General features: G+C 48.2%; 1 protein-coding gene across 1 annotated transcript; it reads left to right on the top strand.

The window, feature by feature from the left end:
* Positions 1-8,806: 8,806 nt before the first annotated feature.
* SLC46A1 (solute carrier family 46 member 1) lies at positions 8,807-14,511 on the top strand. Its single transcript, XM_063112091.1, has 5 exons — positions 8,807-9,084; positions 9,504-10,356; positions 12,308-12,391; positions 12,941-13,097; positions 13,716-14,511. Exons 1-5 carry the CDS (start codon positions 8,857-8,859, stop codon positions 13,771-13,773), a joined length of 1,380 nt encoding a protein of 459 aa, XP_062968161.1. The 5' UTR covers positions 8,807-8,856; the 3' UTR covers positions 13,774-14,511.
* Positions 14,512-14,616: the final 105 nt, after the last annotated feature.

The following is a 14,616-nucleotide window of genomic DNA, read 5'->3' as shown; positions in this document are numbered from 1 at the left end:
AGAATGTGTTCACATGGTCAGCATAGAAAAATAGGGTACACGAACACCATCAAGGGAGAAGAGAGGGAACCTGCTTACAGCGTCACAAGTGCTTCAGCCCCCAGGGAGCGGTTCTCAGTGGTGGCCTCCCTTGTGTGTGGGGAAATACACCCGCCCCAACCATTCCCCTTCCTTTGGCTCTGATTCCTAGCTCACCTAGCACCTTTCTGATCAATATTTCCATTTTCCATTTCTCTGGTACTGGGAATGGACAGGTCTAGGTTGGCAGTTGTGGCCACTACAATCTGTGAACAGAGATACCCAGTGTTAGAAAACAGCCTTCTGATTGGCACCCCAGTCTTACCTGATTTTAGTTTTCTCTAAGAAAAGCCAGGTGTTCCAGGCCTTCACAGCTGGGGTTCTGAGCCTGGAACTGGAGGGAGAGCCTGACCAGAAGACATCCTTCCTGTGATCAACCAGAACCCTTAGACATTACCCTCATTGTCACCCACAAACTGTGTCAACCATGAGGCGCTCCTGCAGGGTCTCCCAGTCAACAAGCCCAGGCCACTTCTCTTATTTGAGGATCCAGACAAATTAAAAATGAAGACTTGCCAGGCCAGGTTTTTATAGTATATCTTATATATTTACATTTAATAAATTAACAAATTTTAACACACAGTATAATGCCACATAACTGTGCTATTCACAGCATAATTACATAATTAATATATAAATATATACATATTTATTTATTTATACACACATATATATTTTCATATATATATATATATTCATAGAGAACTATAGAAATTAGGACTCCAGTTAAAACTGTGTGATGTGTACTCTCTTTTCTATCTTGTTGTTCTAACCATATGGAAGCTTATATCAGAGTAACCCTACCACCATAAAATTATAAAAGCCAGACAAAATATATGTAATACTTTGAAAGCATTGGCAGGGAGTCAATACAGATAAGACTTGAAGGGTTAGGATCCTTGACAGAAGGGAAGCACATGAGAAACAGTGGAAGCCAGAAGACAATGAAATGATATCTTTAGAAGGTTGAAATAAAAAATTAAAACAAAACAAAACAAAAAACAACTGCCAACCTAGAATTTCATACCCAGCAAAAATAACCTTTGAAATGAAGTTGAAATAAAAATATTCTCAAACAAACAGAAGCCAAGAGAATGTGTTGCCAGTAGACCTGCACTACATGATAAATGAAGAAGAGTTCTTTCTTTAGGCCAAAGGAAAATGATCCTAGATGGCAGCGCAGAAGAGCAGGAGGAATAAAGAGCAATAAAAAAGGCAAGTATGTGGATAAATATAGATAAATATCAGCAGTTTAAAATAACAATAATGATAACATCTCATGGGGTTCAAAACATATATGGAAGTAAAATATATGATAGTAATAGCACAAGACAGCAGATGAAGTTAAATAATTTTAAAGTTCTGCATTGTTTGAGATGCAGTAAAAAATGCTAATTTGAGGTTGACTGCAAAATGTCAAAGAAGCATTTTGTCCAGGGTAACCACTAAGAAAGAATTTTAAAAGTATAACTTGGAAGCTAACAGAGGATAGAAACACAATAATATAAAATAATTAATCCAAAAGAAAAGAAATGAGAAACAAAGAAACAGGTGTGGAAAGTAGAAAACATTTGGTGAGATGGTCGACTTAACTCCAACTAGATTGGAAATAACATTAAGTGTAAGTGGACTAAACACTCCAACTAAAAGACAAAGATCAATCCTGGGAGCTGGCCAGTTAGCTCAGTTGGTTATAGTGTGGTGCTGATAACACCAAGGCCACAGGTTCAGATCTCTATATGGGGATGGCTGGTTAGCTCGCTTGGGAGAGCGTGGTGCTGACAGCACCAAGTCAAGGGTTAAGATCCCCTTACTGGTCATCTTTAAAAAAAAAAAGAAAGAAAGAAAGAAAGAAACCCTTTGTGGGCCGGCCCGTGGCTCACTCGGTAGAGTGCGGTGCTGATAACACCAAGGCCACGGGTTCGGATCCTATATAGGGATGGCTGGTTTGCTCACTGGCTGAGCGTGGTGCTGACAACACCAAGCCAAGGGTTGAGATCCCCTTACCGGTCATCTTTTAAAAAAAAAAAAAAGAAAAAAAAAGAAACCCTTTGTGAACACGAGGCCTGGGCCCTCAGAGTATGCCATGATGACCTCAGTTCCCCCAACACAACAGGTGCCCTTGCTCTTTCTCACAAACCTATCTTTCCCACTACAGAAAGTCCTTCGCCATTGTCCTCTCTCTTGAAAAGGTGACTCCTTTTCATCATTTCATGCTTCAAAATTTAGTTCCTCTGTGAATCCTTCTTTGACTTCCTTTTGATGACACACACACTTTCTCTCTGAACTGATTCATACTTCTGCATACTTTTATTATTGTTACTTTGGATTTGTGGTGCTCCTTCCCACTGGGCTGGGAACTCCTTGAAAATGTTTTTTTTTTTTAATTATTTTTTGGCAGCTGGCTGGTACAAGGATCCAAACCCTTGATCTTGATGTTACAAGGCTGCGCTCTAACCAACTGAACTAACTGGCCAGTCTGGAACTCCTTGAGGAAAGGGATCGTGTAAGGTCTTGTCTGTAACCTCAGCACCGAGCAGTGGGCCTGGCAGGCAGCAGGTGCTAAATATATGTATGGAGGGATGGATAGATAAGAAGGCTCTATCAAGAGAAGAGTGTTTAAAATGAGACCAAGGGCAGGAGCCCCCAAGACGAGAAGTGGTTTGGGGAATCTCCCCTGTGGGGTAAATGCTTGGGGAGCTGCACCTCCAGCCTTGCACATCTCTGGATTCTGGGCAGTATTCCTCTCTAAGGCCCAGCTGTTTACCTCACTTGGGACAGCCTCACTTCTTTCTGGTGAAATCCCCCCCTACTTCAAGCCCAGTTTAACAGCAACCACCATCTCTGGCACCTGGACACAGCTACATAATCTCACAACCACACACATATTCTCATTTGATCCTAAAATCCACCACATGGGTAGAATATTATTACTTCATTTTTCATAGAAAAGGAAACAGAGGCCCAGAAATTATTTCATAGATGAGAAAATTGAGGTCAGAAAGGGAATTGGCCAGAGTCTCACAGTGGCAGCTTCTACTCAGTGCTATGAACACCCTTAGTTGGGACATGGACGCTGCTTTGACTTTTGGGTTGATATGTGAGAAGTAATAGCTCGAAACAGGAAATGACTTTCCCCTCATGCTCTCTCCTCCATTCCTCTTAATATCCAAGAACATCAACAACTCCTTAGAAGCTCTCTTGGCCACTTGTGGGAATGCAGCACGGCCTTTGGATGGAGGCTACAACGAGACTGCCATTTGGACGAGGAATCCATGTTGCAATCATCTCTCACAGTGGTCATACAGTCTCCCACAGGCATCACCCAGCTGGGGACAAAGGAACCCTTACAACCTCCAGGCAAAGCTGTAAGGCTTCCCTAAAACCTCTCAGAATTTACTGATCACATATTCCAGGGTTGGACAACACAGTTGTTAGCCAATACTTACCATTTCTGAGCTCATGCAGACATCACTGATGGATCACAGGACTCCTTCCCATCAAGCCAGAGAAACACCCCATCTCAATGCAGGAACCCAGGCAGTTGCAAGCAATTGACTGGAGCTGGTGCGTGCCATCAAACCTATTTAACATTTCTTCTTATAGAGATGAAAAGAACATTGTCTCTGCCCTGGGGTGTGGGAGGCAGGATATGGATAGGGAGTGAGAGGAGACAAACCTGGGAACTCATACTTATAATCAGGTTAAGTGTAAAACTAGGGTTAAATGTATGAACACAGTATTGTGGAAGTACATAAGAGGCAATGACTAAATCTGCCTCGAAGTATGACACAGAGGTGGGTCTCGAAGGATGAATAGGAGTTGATTAAGCCAAGCAAGTGGGAAGGGTATTCCTGGCAAAGGGACTAAGGTTTGGGATACAGAGAACACCAGAACAGGTATAGAGAAAAAAAAAAACACCTGTACACAGAGTGGGAAGGACCATTTCCCTTCATCCCTCTAAGCCACAGTTACATCATCTGTAAAAATAATAATAGGACCCACCTGATAAGGTGGTGGTAAGAATTCAATAAGACGATGTGGGCACAGTGCTGCCTGGTTCAGTAAAATCAGCTCCTAGCCATGTCTCCAGCACACCAAGGGCGAGAAGCTCATCTTTGGCAACTGAGCCAGAACGGGTTTTTTTTTTTTTTTCAAGATGACCGGTAAGGGAATCTTAACCCTTGACTGGGTGTTGTCAGCACCACGCTCTCCCGTGAGCTAACCGGCCATCCCTATATAGGGATCCGAACCTGTGGCCTTGGTGTTATCAGCACCACTCTCCCGAGTGAGCCACAGGCCAGCCCATTTTTTTTTTTCTTTTTTTTTTTCAGAACAGGTTTGAAAGAGAGGAACATCGTCAGATTTTTAAAAACATTTTTATATTTTCTATAATGAAAATACATGTTGTATCAGAAGAGTTGAACACATATTTAAAAAAAGAAGAAAAGAAAATCTCACCTCACCCCACCACCCAGAGAGAACCACTGTTAATATTTTGGTGCCATGACATCCAGCCTTTACTGGGTGCAACTTTCTTCTACCATGACCATACCACAAGGACAACAAGTTCTCTCTTTGGTCTTTTCATATACAAATTATTATTACATAAGCAGTTTTCTATATGATTACAATCTCTTTGAATACATCACATTAACAATGCATATTCATTAAGTGGCTGCTCAAGCATTTCCTCTCTGTTGAACAAGTAGGTTGTCTGTAATTTTTTAAACTTATTTTTTACTATTGTCAATAACATTATGGAGAATATCTTGGCACATAAGGCTTTTTTCTTTGGTAAGAGACCCAAAAGTGGAATTAGAGAATGTGAGGGTCTCAGTGCAAGGTTACCAAGTTGTTTCCCTGAAGGGTACATGTACACTCTTCAGCAGTGTTTCTTTCACCATAGCTGGACCGCCTTTGGGCATTCTCATTGAAAACGAAATCTTTGCTAATGTGCTGGCCCCAAAAAACAAAAGCAGAGTTGCGGCCTTTCCTTCATTGTTCAGGAGCTGGGGGAGAGCTCATTAGGGTGTCTCTCACACACACAGTTCTCTCAGAGCTTGGGTTTTATCCGGTTGTTTTATGGGGGAAGGATCTTTTATCAAACACCGTTAAAATATTAACCCTTTGTCACATTTTAAAAGGACGATTTTGTTATATATTTTGTTTGTTGTTTGCCTTTTAATTACGGTTTTATATTCTGGTGGAATTAGATCTACAGATCTTTTCCTTTATGATTGCTGCTTCTTTTAGAGATTTGAAAGGGCAAGACCTTTTAGCTCCCTTTGGGTAAGTCATCTTTCCCTCTGGACCTCAGTTTTCCCTGTCTTTTAAATGGTCAAGTAGACAGAGATGTGATTTCTCAGCTTCCTTCTAGGTACAGATTCTTGGACTCCGGACGCCACAATGCAGCGCAATACTGGCAACCATGTGCTCTGGGGCTCCAGCTGTGGAATCCTTTCCTCTTGAGACTGAGAGGAGTTCATTTATTCATTCAACTAAGGTCTTCTGAGCATCTACTATGTGACAGGCACTATTCCAGGTGTTGGGGATACAGTAGTGAAGAAAACATGAACTTTAGTAAAGGGGGACGGACAACCAACAAGAAAGTTATGATAATTCAGATGGTGATAAATACTATGGAAAAAAAAATGGGGTAAGAGGTTAGGGAGTGCCAGGAGATGGGGAGGCGAACTGTTATTACATATCAGAGGGTCAGGTGACATTTTAGCAGAGACCTGACAGAAGTGAGGGAGCCAGCTGGGTGGAGAAGAGCAATCCAGGTAGAGGGAAGAGTGAGTGCTAAGACCCTGGGCAGGAGCCTGCTGGACAAACTGGAAGGGGACCAAGGAGGCCAGTGTGGCTACAGCGAAGGGAGTGAGGGGGATGGAGCAGGGGAGGGGGGCAGAGAAGGGGCAGGTGGCCTTAGGGCTCTCATAATGACTTGGCTTTCACTGAGTGAAATGGAAACCACTGGATGGTTTTGAGCAGAGTGAGCTGAGTGTAGCTGTTTTCGAGGAGTTAGAAGAGGGCTCCAGTCTAGTGGACGCTGCAGGCTCTGGCTCTGGGATGAGCCACACCCTGTCTCATTCCCAGCTGAGGGACCTTGGCCTCTCCAAGCCTTAGTCTTTTATCTAGAAAATAATTCCAAAGTTTTAGTTAGGCACCCTCCCTCCCTATAGCTGACCTAACTGGGCCAAGCTTTCATGTGGGTGGTGGGGAGAAAAAGCGATGGAGACAACCCAGAGGCTTGAATGTTCAATGTGGAATTTCCTGTCTCTAGGAAGGCTCTGGGGTAGGGGGTAGGGGGTAGGGGATAGGGGAGTCATTTAGTCCACTAGTATCTAGCCAGCATCTACTTATTCTGAGCCTCAGATTCTTTCTGGCTCAGGGGAAGTGAGAGATAGTCAGGGAGCCCCAGTAAGCCCAGGCATAGTCAGAGTGGCCAAAAATGGAGCAACCTACCACCCCAAGAATCAGGCCTGTGAGACACAGCACAGGGCCTGCCTCCAAAAATCCATTCAGCTGCCCTGTTCTCAGGGAAGGCCACCTTTCCTGATTCTGCTCCACCTAGTCACGCCAGGACCCTGAATTAGCACACCCGGAGCCTGTTATTAGTATGCTTCTTTTGCTTATAACAAAATACACAGAACTGGATAATTTGTAAAGAAAACAAAATTTATTGCTTACAGTTTTGGAGGCTAAGAAATCCAAAGTCCAGGAAACACATCTGGTGAGAGCCTTGGCGGTGATGATAGTGACTGCAGGGTATCACATTGTGAAATGGTAGAGCAGAGAGACAGACTTTTTGTGCTCCCCTTTCGAAGCCCTCCAAACCACACCCCTGACCACCATTTTTTTTTTTTTTTTTTTTTTTGTCTTTTTCGTGACCAGTACTCAGCCAGTGAGTGCACCGGCCATTCCTATATAGGATCCGAACCCGCGGTGGGAGCGTCGCCGCGCTCCCAGTGCTGCACTCTCCCGAGTGCGCCACAGGCTCGGCCCGTGACCACCATTTTTAATCCATTCACTACTGCACGGTCCTACAATCTAATCACCTCTACAAGGCCCCACCTTTCAATTACCATAATGGGGTCCAAGTTTCTAATACATTAAACTTGGGGGGCACAATCGAAGCTTCAATGAGTTCTGGGAGGATATAACTCAAGCCACTACAGAGCCAAACTCTCCTCTCCTATCAAGCATTTTCCACAGTTGGAATTTTACATAGATTGGTGGGATTCTTTGTTTTTTCGTTTTGGTGGCTGTCCTGCTGGGAGATCGCACCTGTGACCTTGGTGTTACAACATTGTGCTCTAACCAACTGAACTAACCGGCCAGCCCAGTAGGACTCTTTGATTGCCTCTCCCCAACCATTCTAGAAACTACGAGGCCTGGTGAGGGCTTTGTCTATTTTCTTCATTGTTGTGTTCCCAGATCCCCCCACCACCGTGCCTGGCACATAATGGGAGCTCAATAAATGAGTTAAACAAATGGATGAATAAATGATAGTGGGGTAAGGCTGGTAATGCTATTCCATTTTACAGGTTATAAAAGAGGTCCATACAGGAGGTCTGAACTGCTCAGCAGCAGAGCAGGTAACTGCCTTCTGGCCCAATTCCTACAGTGGGAGCACCCAGGAGCACAGGGCCAAGCCCAAGCCCAAGGGCCTCCCAAGCCCTCCAGTCTTTTCCTCCCTGTCTTCTCCTCTAAGGGAACTGCAGTCAGACCTTGGCCCCATAAACAAGACAAGTTTCCAAGGAAAGGCTCCTAGGGCAGGAGTGGAGCAAGTGACAGCCTGTTAATAACAATACCAGCAACTTTCAATGTACCAGACACGGTTCTCCCACAACAATTCTTTGAGGCAGGTTCTGTCAGCCACCCCCACTTTACCGATGAACAGACAGAGGCACAGGGAGGTAAAGCGGCATGCCTGAGACGGGCAAAACCTAGGTATTCCAACCCAGGTAGCTGGGCTCAGGCTGCACGCCAATCCATTCCAAGTTGTCCCTCTGTTACAGCGCAGGACATCAGCTCGCATCAGGCGTCATGTGTTCTTGCAGCTCAGCCTCGAGTGCCGGATGACCCGGTTTCCTCATCTGTAGATCGGGATCGTTAATAGTGGCTAGCCTATAGGGTTGTTGGGAGACTTTTTTTTTTTTTTTTTTTAAAGATGACTGGTAAGAGGATCTTAACCCTTGACTTGGTGTTGTCAGCACCACGCTCAGCCAGTGAGCCAACCGGCCATCCCTATATAGGATCCGAACCCGTGGCCTTGATGTTATCAGCACCACACTCTCCCAAGTGAGCCACGGGCCGGCCCTTCAAGGTCACTTTCTAAAGAGGGACGCACTCTCCCGAGTGAGCCAGAGGCTGGCTCGGTTGTTGGGAGATTAATGTGCGCAAAAGCCTTAACACATGCCAAGTACATAGTAAGTGCTCAATAAATGTTAATTATTGATATTTTTTGTTACTGTTATGATTGTTTCTGGGACAGGGAGGGAGGGCTGCAAGACAGTATCTTTGCACCGGTGATAGATAAAGTCACCCTGCGAGCCAGGGCTGCGGGGCCCCTCGCCCACCACACCCAGTCCAGAGCACGCTGGGCGACGCTCAGGGGCCTGAGGTCCCAGGCCCCGCCCCTCCAGACATTTAAGGAGGGGACGCTGGACGCAGGCGCAGACAGCGAAGGCCCGGGCCTCTTGCCGCTGGTCCCGGGCAGCGAATCGCGCGCGAGCCCCGCCGCCACCTCGCGCCCGCCCGACGCGCACGCGCATGGAGGGGCGCGCGAGCCCCCCGGGCGAGTCCCGCGCCCGCACCCCGGCCGTCGTGTTGTGCCGCGGCCTCGTAGAGCCGCTCGTCTTCCTGGCCAACTTTTCCGTGGTCCTGCAGGGCCCGCTCACCACGCAGTACCTATGGCACCGCTTCAGCACCGACCTCGGCTACAATGGCACCCGCCACAGGGGGGACTGCAGCAACCTCAGCGGGGACCCCACCATGCAGGTAGTGGTGGCGGGAAGGAAGAGGAGCGTGGCGGGGGGCGGAGCCCGGACTGGAGCGTGGGGGCGGCTGAGAGGCAGGGCCTGCGTAGAGTGGGGGGCCGCTGCCGGGTATGCATGTTGGGTAGTGGGAGGGACCAGAGCAAAGGAGGCCTGACAGCTGCAGCGAGGGGATGCGGAAAGTTGATCTAGATAAAGCCCGGCCTTGAGTGTTACCAAAAGGGGTGAAGGTGAGGGATGGGGCCTTGGTCCATCTCTTGTCACCACCCCCGCCTCCTGGGTCACTTTTTGAGTTACACTAAGATTGTCTGAGGTTTAGGGCCCCCAATAAAGGTCTCATCCCTGTAGTTCCCAGGATGCGATGTTTTGCGGGGTGGGCAACCCAGAGTGAGGACATGCACCCTGGTAATTATGCCCCCACAGGAAGTGGAGACCCTTACCTCCCACTGGACCCTCTACATGAACTTGGGTGGCTTCTTGGTGGGGCTCTGCTCGTCCACGCTGCTGGGAGCCTGGAGTGACCACGTGGGCCGCCGCCCGCTGCTGGTGCTGGCCTCTCTGGGCCTGCTGGTCCAGGTCCTCGTGTACATCTTTGTGGTGCAGCTGCAGCTCCACGTCGGCTTCTTCGTGCTGGGCCGCATCCTTTGTGCCCTCTTCGGCGACTTCAATGGGATCCTGGCTGCTAGCTTTGCCTCCGTGGCAGATGTCAGCTCCAACCACAGCCGCACCTTCCGAATGGCCTTGCTGGAAGCATGCATTGGTGTGGCAGGGATGCTGGCCAGCCTCCTGGGGGGCTACTGGCTCCGGGCCCAGGGTTATGCCAACCCCTTCTGGCTGGCTTTGGCCTTGCTGATAGCCGTGGCTCTTTATGCAGCATTGTGCTTTGGTGAGACCGTGAAGGAGCCCAAGTCCACCCGGCTCTTTACACTCCGTCATCACCGATCTATTGTCCAACTCTATGTGGCTCCGGCCCCAGAGAAGTCCAGGAAGCATTTAGCCCTGTACTCGTTGGCCATCTTCATGGTGATCATTGTGCACTTCGGGGCCCAGGACATCCTGACCATCTATGAGCTGAGCACACCTCTCTGCTGGGACTCCAGGCTAATCGGCTATGGTTCTGCAGCTCAGTACTTCCCCTACCTCACCAGCTTGCTGGGCCTGAGGCTTCTGCAATGCTGCCTGGCCGACACCTGGGTGGCCGAGATTGGCCTGGCCTTCAATATCGTGGGAATGGTGGTGTTTGCATTTGCTACCACCACACCCCTCATGTTCACAGGTAAAGTGTATGGGCTCAGGGACAGCTTGTCCCAAAAGCACTGGGTGAAAACTGGGGCCAGTCACTCACTGTCTCCAAGTTTGGTTCTTGCCTGAGTCTTTGGATACATAGTTGTGTCCCCAGCCTGTACTGGAAGGCACACTGATAAGAAATCCCAGAAAAATGCCATCTTTGATATAGGGAAAATACAGACCTTCAGTAGCCAAAGTAATTAATCCGTATTATCAACCATAAATATTGTTGGTAATACAGAGCAAAAGAGGAAAGAATGGCTCATACACTAATTGTTTCACCCCTTGGCCCCTACTGCTTATTTATGGTATTCTTAAACAAAGTCCATGCCATTAATGCCTTGATACTCACGTCTCTGATAAGAATCACAGGACCTACCTCAAATATCCTTGGTCAGCTTTTTGGATTTTTAAAAAAGCTAGTTTTGTCAGCCACAGGTATGAAATTCCTGCTTACTTTCGTCCCTCTCCTCCTCCCCTTCCGTCCCCTTCCCCTCCCCGCTTCCTCCTCTTCTTTTAGGCAGGGAGAGACGCTGCTGGCCATGGAATGAGGAAGTTAACATTTTAAAAGGAACAGCTATTTTGGTAGAGTCCTAAAATGTATTGCGTATGAAGTCAGCCATTCAGTAATCACAGATTTCTTAGCTGCTTGTCTGACAATGAAGCAGACGGGGACCAGGTACCTTTCACTCATGCCTGTGGCCCTGGGGTGTGCAGAGATGATGAAAGTGCTGTTATTGCTCTGGGGAGTCTCAGCAGAGTTGGATTGGGGGAGGTCTGACACCTGAAGCGGCCTTGTCATGCCTCATGCCCCACTTTGGAGGATCCCCTGTCCTCTAGGAGTTTGCAGTTTTGCTGAGAGACAACTGTCACCCAAGAGAGAGAAATGGTTATGAAGAAAACTGTAAACCTGTAAGTAACTAAATTCAAAGGGAAGGAACTCAGGGACTGTGTCCTCACCATGCAATGCTCTTCGTAGATGTTACCTCTTTACCTCATGTATTAGTTTCCTCAGGTTGCTGTAACAAATTACTACGGACTTGGTGGCTTAAAACAATAGAAATTTATTCTCTCACAGTCTGAGAGGCCAGAAGGCCAAAATCAGTATCGCTGCGCTGAAATCAAGGAGTCGGCAGGGCAGTGCTCTCTCCGAAGGCTCTAGGAGAGAATCTGTCTCTCCAGCTTCTGGTGGCTGCTGGCCTTTCTTGGCTTGTAGCCACGTTGCCAGTCTCTGACTCTGCAGTCACATCGCCTCTTGTGTCTTCTCCACTGTGTGTCAAATCTCCCTCTGCTTTCGTCTCATAAGAACATTTGTGGCAGTGTTTAGGGCCCAATCTGATAATTCGGGATAATCTCCCCATCTCAAGATCATTTACTTAATCACATCTGCAAAGACTCATTTTCCAAATAAGGCAACATTTACAGCCCAGGGATTGGAACCTGATATCTTTGGGGATCTTTATTCAGCCTCCTACGCCTCAGAACCATCTTGTGATGAAGGCCTTATTCTCCTCCTTGTACATACAGGGAGTCGGGCTCAGGGAGAATAAGCACCCAAGTCACACAGATGGTCAGCAGTGGCAGCAGGTTTTGAACTTGGAGCTGACTCCAAAGCCCATGCTTGTTTCTGTGCCCCGCTATCTCCCTACTAAGTGCTAAGTGAGTGAGCGATGCCTGCTGTGACCCCAAGAGGTGTCCGGCCACAAATGCAATTGGTGGGAATCGGTGTTTTCATGAAAGCGATAGCAGGGAGGCCAAGCCTGGAGAAGGGTGGTCTCCCTTCCTCCTTGGTCATTGTCTCCCCACCCTCACCATCAAGAAAGTTCTTCCTGGGTCTAACCTAAGTCCCACATCGGGTGTATATAGGTACTCTGCTGCCTCTCGCTTGGGTACCCCGCTTCCCAACCCCATTTTCCTGACGACTGTTTATTTTTCCACAGCGTATGGGTTGCTCTTTCTGTCATTAGTCACAACACCTGTCATCCGGGCCAAGCTCTCCAAGCTGGTGAGCAAGTCAGAGCACGGTGAGTGTCAGGATCAACCTGCATCCTCTTCTTCATACCCACTGTTGCCTGAAATGGGCAGACAGGTAGCCATGGCTGGGGGATAGCTTACTTTCCTCCCTGCCACCCTGGAGAAGTGAGTGGCCAAGGTATATGCACTTCTGTTGAGTTGTCCAGGGCTGGCAAGAACCATGCTGCCTTGGATTTTCATCGAGTAAGTGTTGGAACTGGGAATCAAACCAGCAGTTAATCTCAGAGAGGAGATGATCCCAAATAGGATTTAGAAAAGCCATTTCAATCAGGTTTTCGTGAGAAGCTATCCCATGTAGTTTTAATGTGGATTTAATTGCAGCCACATATTTATGAACTGCACCTCCATGCAGGTGCTTTCCATGCATGACCTTATCAAATCCTTATCATATCACATGATGCGGTAGATTATAGGTGAAGGAAGGCAAGATTCAGAGAGGCTAAGTGACTTGCCCCAGGTCGCACAGCTGTGAGGTAGTGGTGGCAGGATTTGAATCTGGGTCTTTCAAACCCCAGAGTGTGACATTTATTTCTTCACAGGTGCTCTCTTTTCTGCTGTGGCCTGTGTGAACAGCTTGGCCATGCTGATGGCCTCTGGCATCTTCAACTCACTCTACCCAGCCACTCGGAACTTCATGAAGGGGTTCCCCTTCCTCCTGGGAGCTGGCCTCCTCTTCATCCCAGCCATTCTGATTGGGTAATGCAGGCCCTGAACCCCTGCTCATAATGGAGCCCTTTACTCTAAAGGTTTCCTCTTCTTCCTCCCAGTCGAAATTGGTGGCTTCATTCCTGGAACCCTTCCCCTCTCGGTGTCTCATCCTTGCAGATGGCTGCCTCATCCTCTGGGAGTCATTGCCTGAAGGGAAGGCAGAGGGGTGGGTAAGGAAGGATCAGCCTAACATTCTACCTGGCAAGGCTGTGTTCTCTCTTCCAGTTCCCTTCATCTCCATCTGCTCCCATTTTATAGATGGAACTGTGGCAGCAGAACTGTGCTAATGGGAAGCCCAGAGAGCTTCCTCAGCTCGGCATGGCTGGGCCACAGGCTAGCCTGACCCACTGACTTCTTCCCCTGTAGTCTTAAGAGTTATTTTCCAGAGCCATCTGTCTCAGAACATTGTCCTCCACCTCTTAGCTTGGCGAGAGGGTAGAGAGGGAGTTCAGACCCGGACCAGCCCACCCAAGTCGATCCTGTGCCACTTCTACAAATGGCTTAACACTGCCATTTGTCATAATAAATCCATTTAATCAGACTTCTACAGAGAAGAGTTGAAGGTTCACTGATGTCAAATCTGAACCCTCTCTCTGTCCCCAACAGGATTCTGGAAAAGGCTATTCCTCGCCCTGAATTCCAGCAGTTTCCCCACAGCCCCTGATCTGCCTGGACCAGAGGACAGAGGGCCAGAGGAGCAGAGTGAACTTGAACCAGCTGAAAGTGTTCATCTGGGAGCCCAGCCCACAGCAGCCCCAGCAGCTCCTCTGACAGGGCACAGTGCTCACCTGGGAGCAGGTGGTCAAGCTAGACCAAGGCTCCACCTCATCCACAGCTGAGCCAGCCTCTGACTAGGACTCAGACAGGCCCACTCCAGGGTGGGTGGCAGGGGAGCTATTTGGGACGGGGGTCTGTTCACCTTTATGCCATCTGTCACTTAGAACCCTGCAGGGGAGAGGAGAGGTCCTGATGGAGGTAACACTTTAGGGACCAGATAAAGCATGAGGGTTGGCATCTTCTTCCAGCCCCAAGTGCACAGCCCACGGTACTGGGTTCCTGAGGTGTGCAGCTGCCACCAGTCACTCCTTAATGAATATGGGACCTGCTTAATGCAGCTTTGGGGGAAGAGGGGACATGGGAGGGGCCTGGTACCCCCTGGAGACAGAGTGCTGCTGTTGCTTGGGGTCAGGGAATCAATCCTTGGCTATGGCCTGCCCACCCCTAGGCTTAACACTGCCATTTGTCATAATAAATCCATTTAATCAGACTGAAGTGAACCTTCTGGTTGCCCACGCATTGGGCTTTAGGGCCCTCTGTTTCCCTGCTCCCAGTCTGCCTTCCATAGGTCAGATAACAGCAGCGGCTGGGCAGGGCAGGAGCCCTGGGCTGCCTGTTTGATCCGTGCTGGGTGTGACTAGCCAAAGCCTCATCTGACTCCCCATTTTCTGCTCCTGAGCACTGGGAGATGAAAGGCTACCAGGCTTGCATCAGGCCAGTGGAGAAGCAC

The sequence above is a fragment of the Cynocephalus volans genome, chromosome 10, assembly GCF_027409185.1.
Source record: "Cynocephalus volans isolate mCynVol1 chromosome 10, mCynVol1.pri, whole genome shotgun sequence".
Taxonomy (NCBI): domain Eukaryota; kingdom Metazoa; phylum Chordata; class Mammalia; order Dermoptera; family Cynocephalidae; genus Cynocephalus; species Cynocephalus volans.
This window is presented reverse-complemented; position numbering and strand designations above follow the sequence as displayed.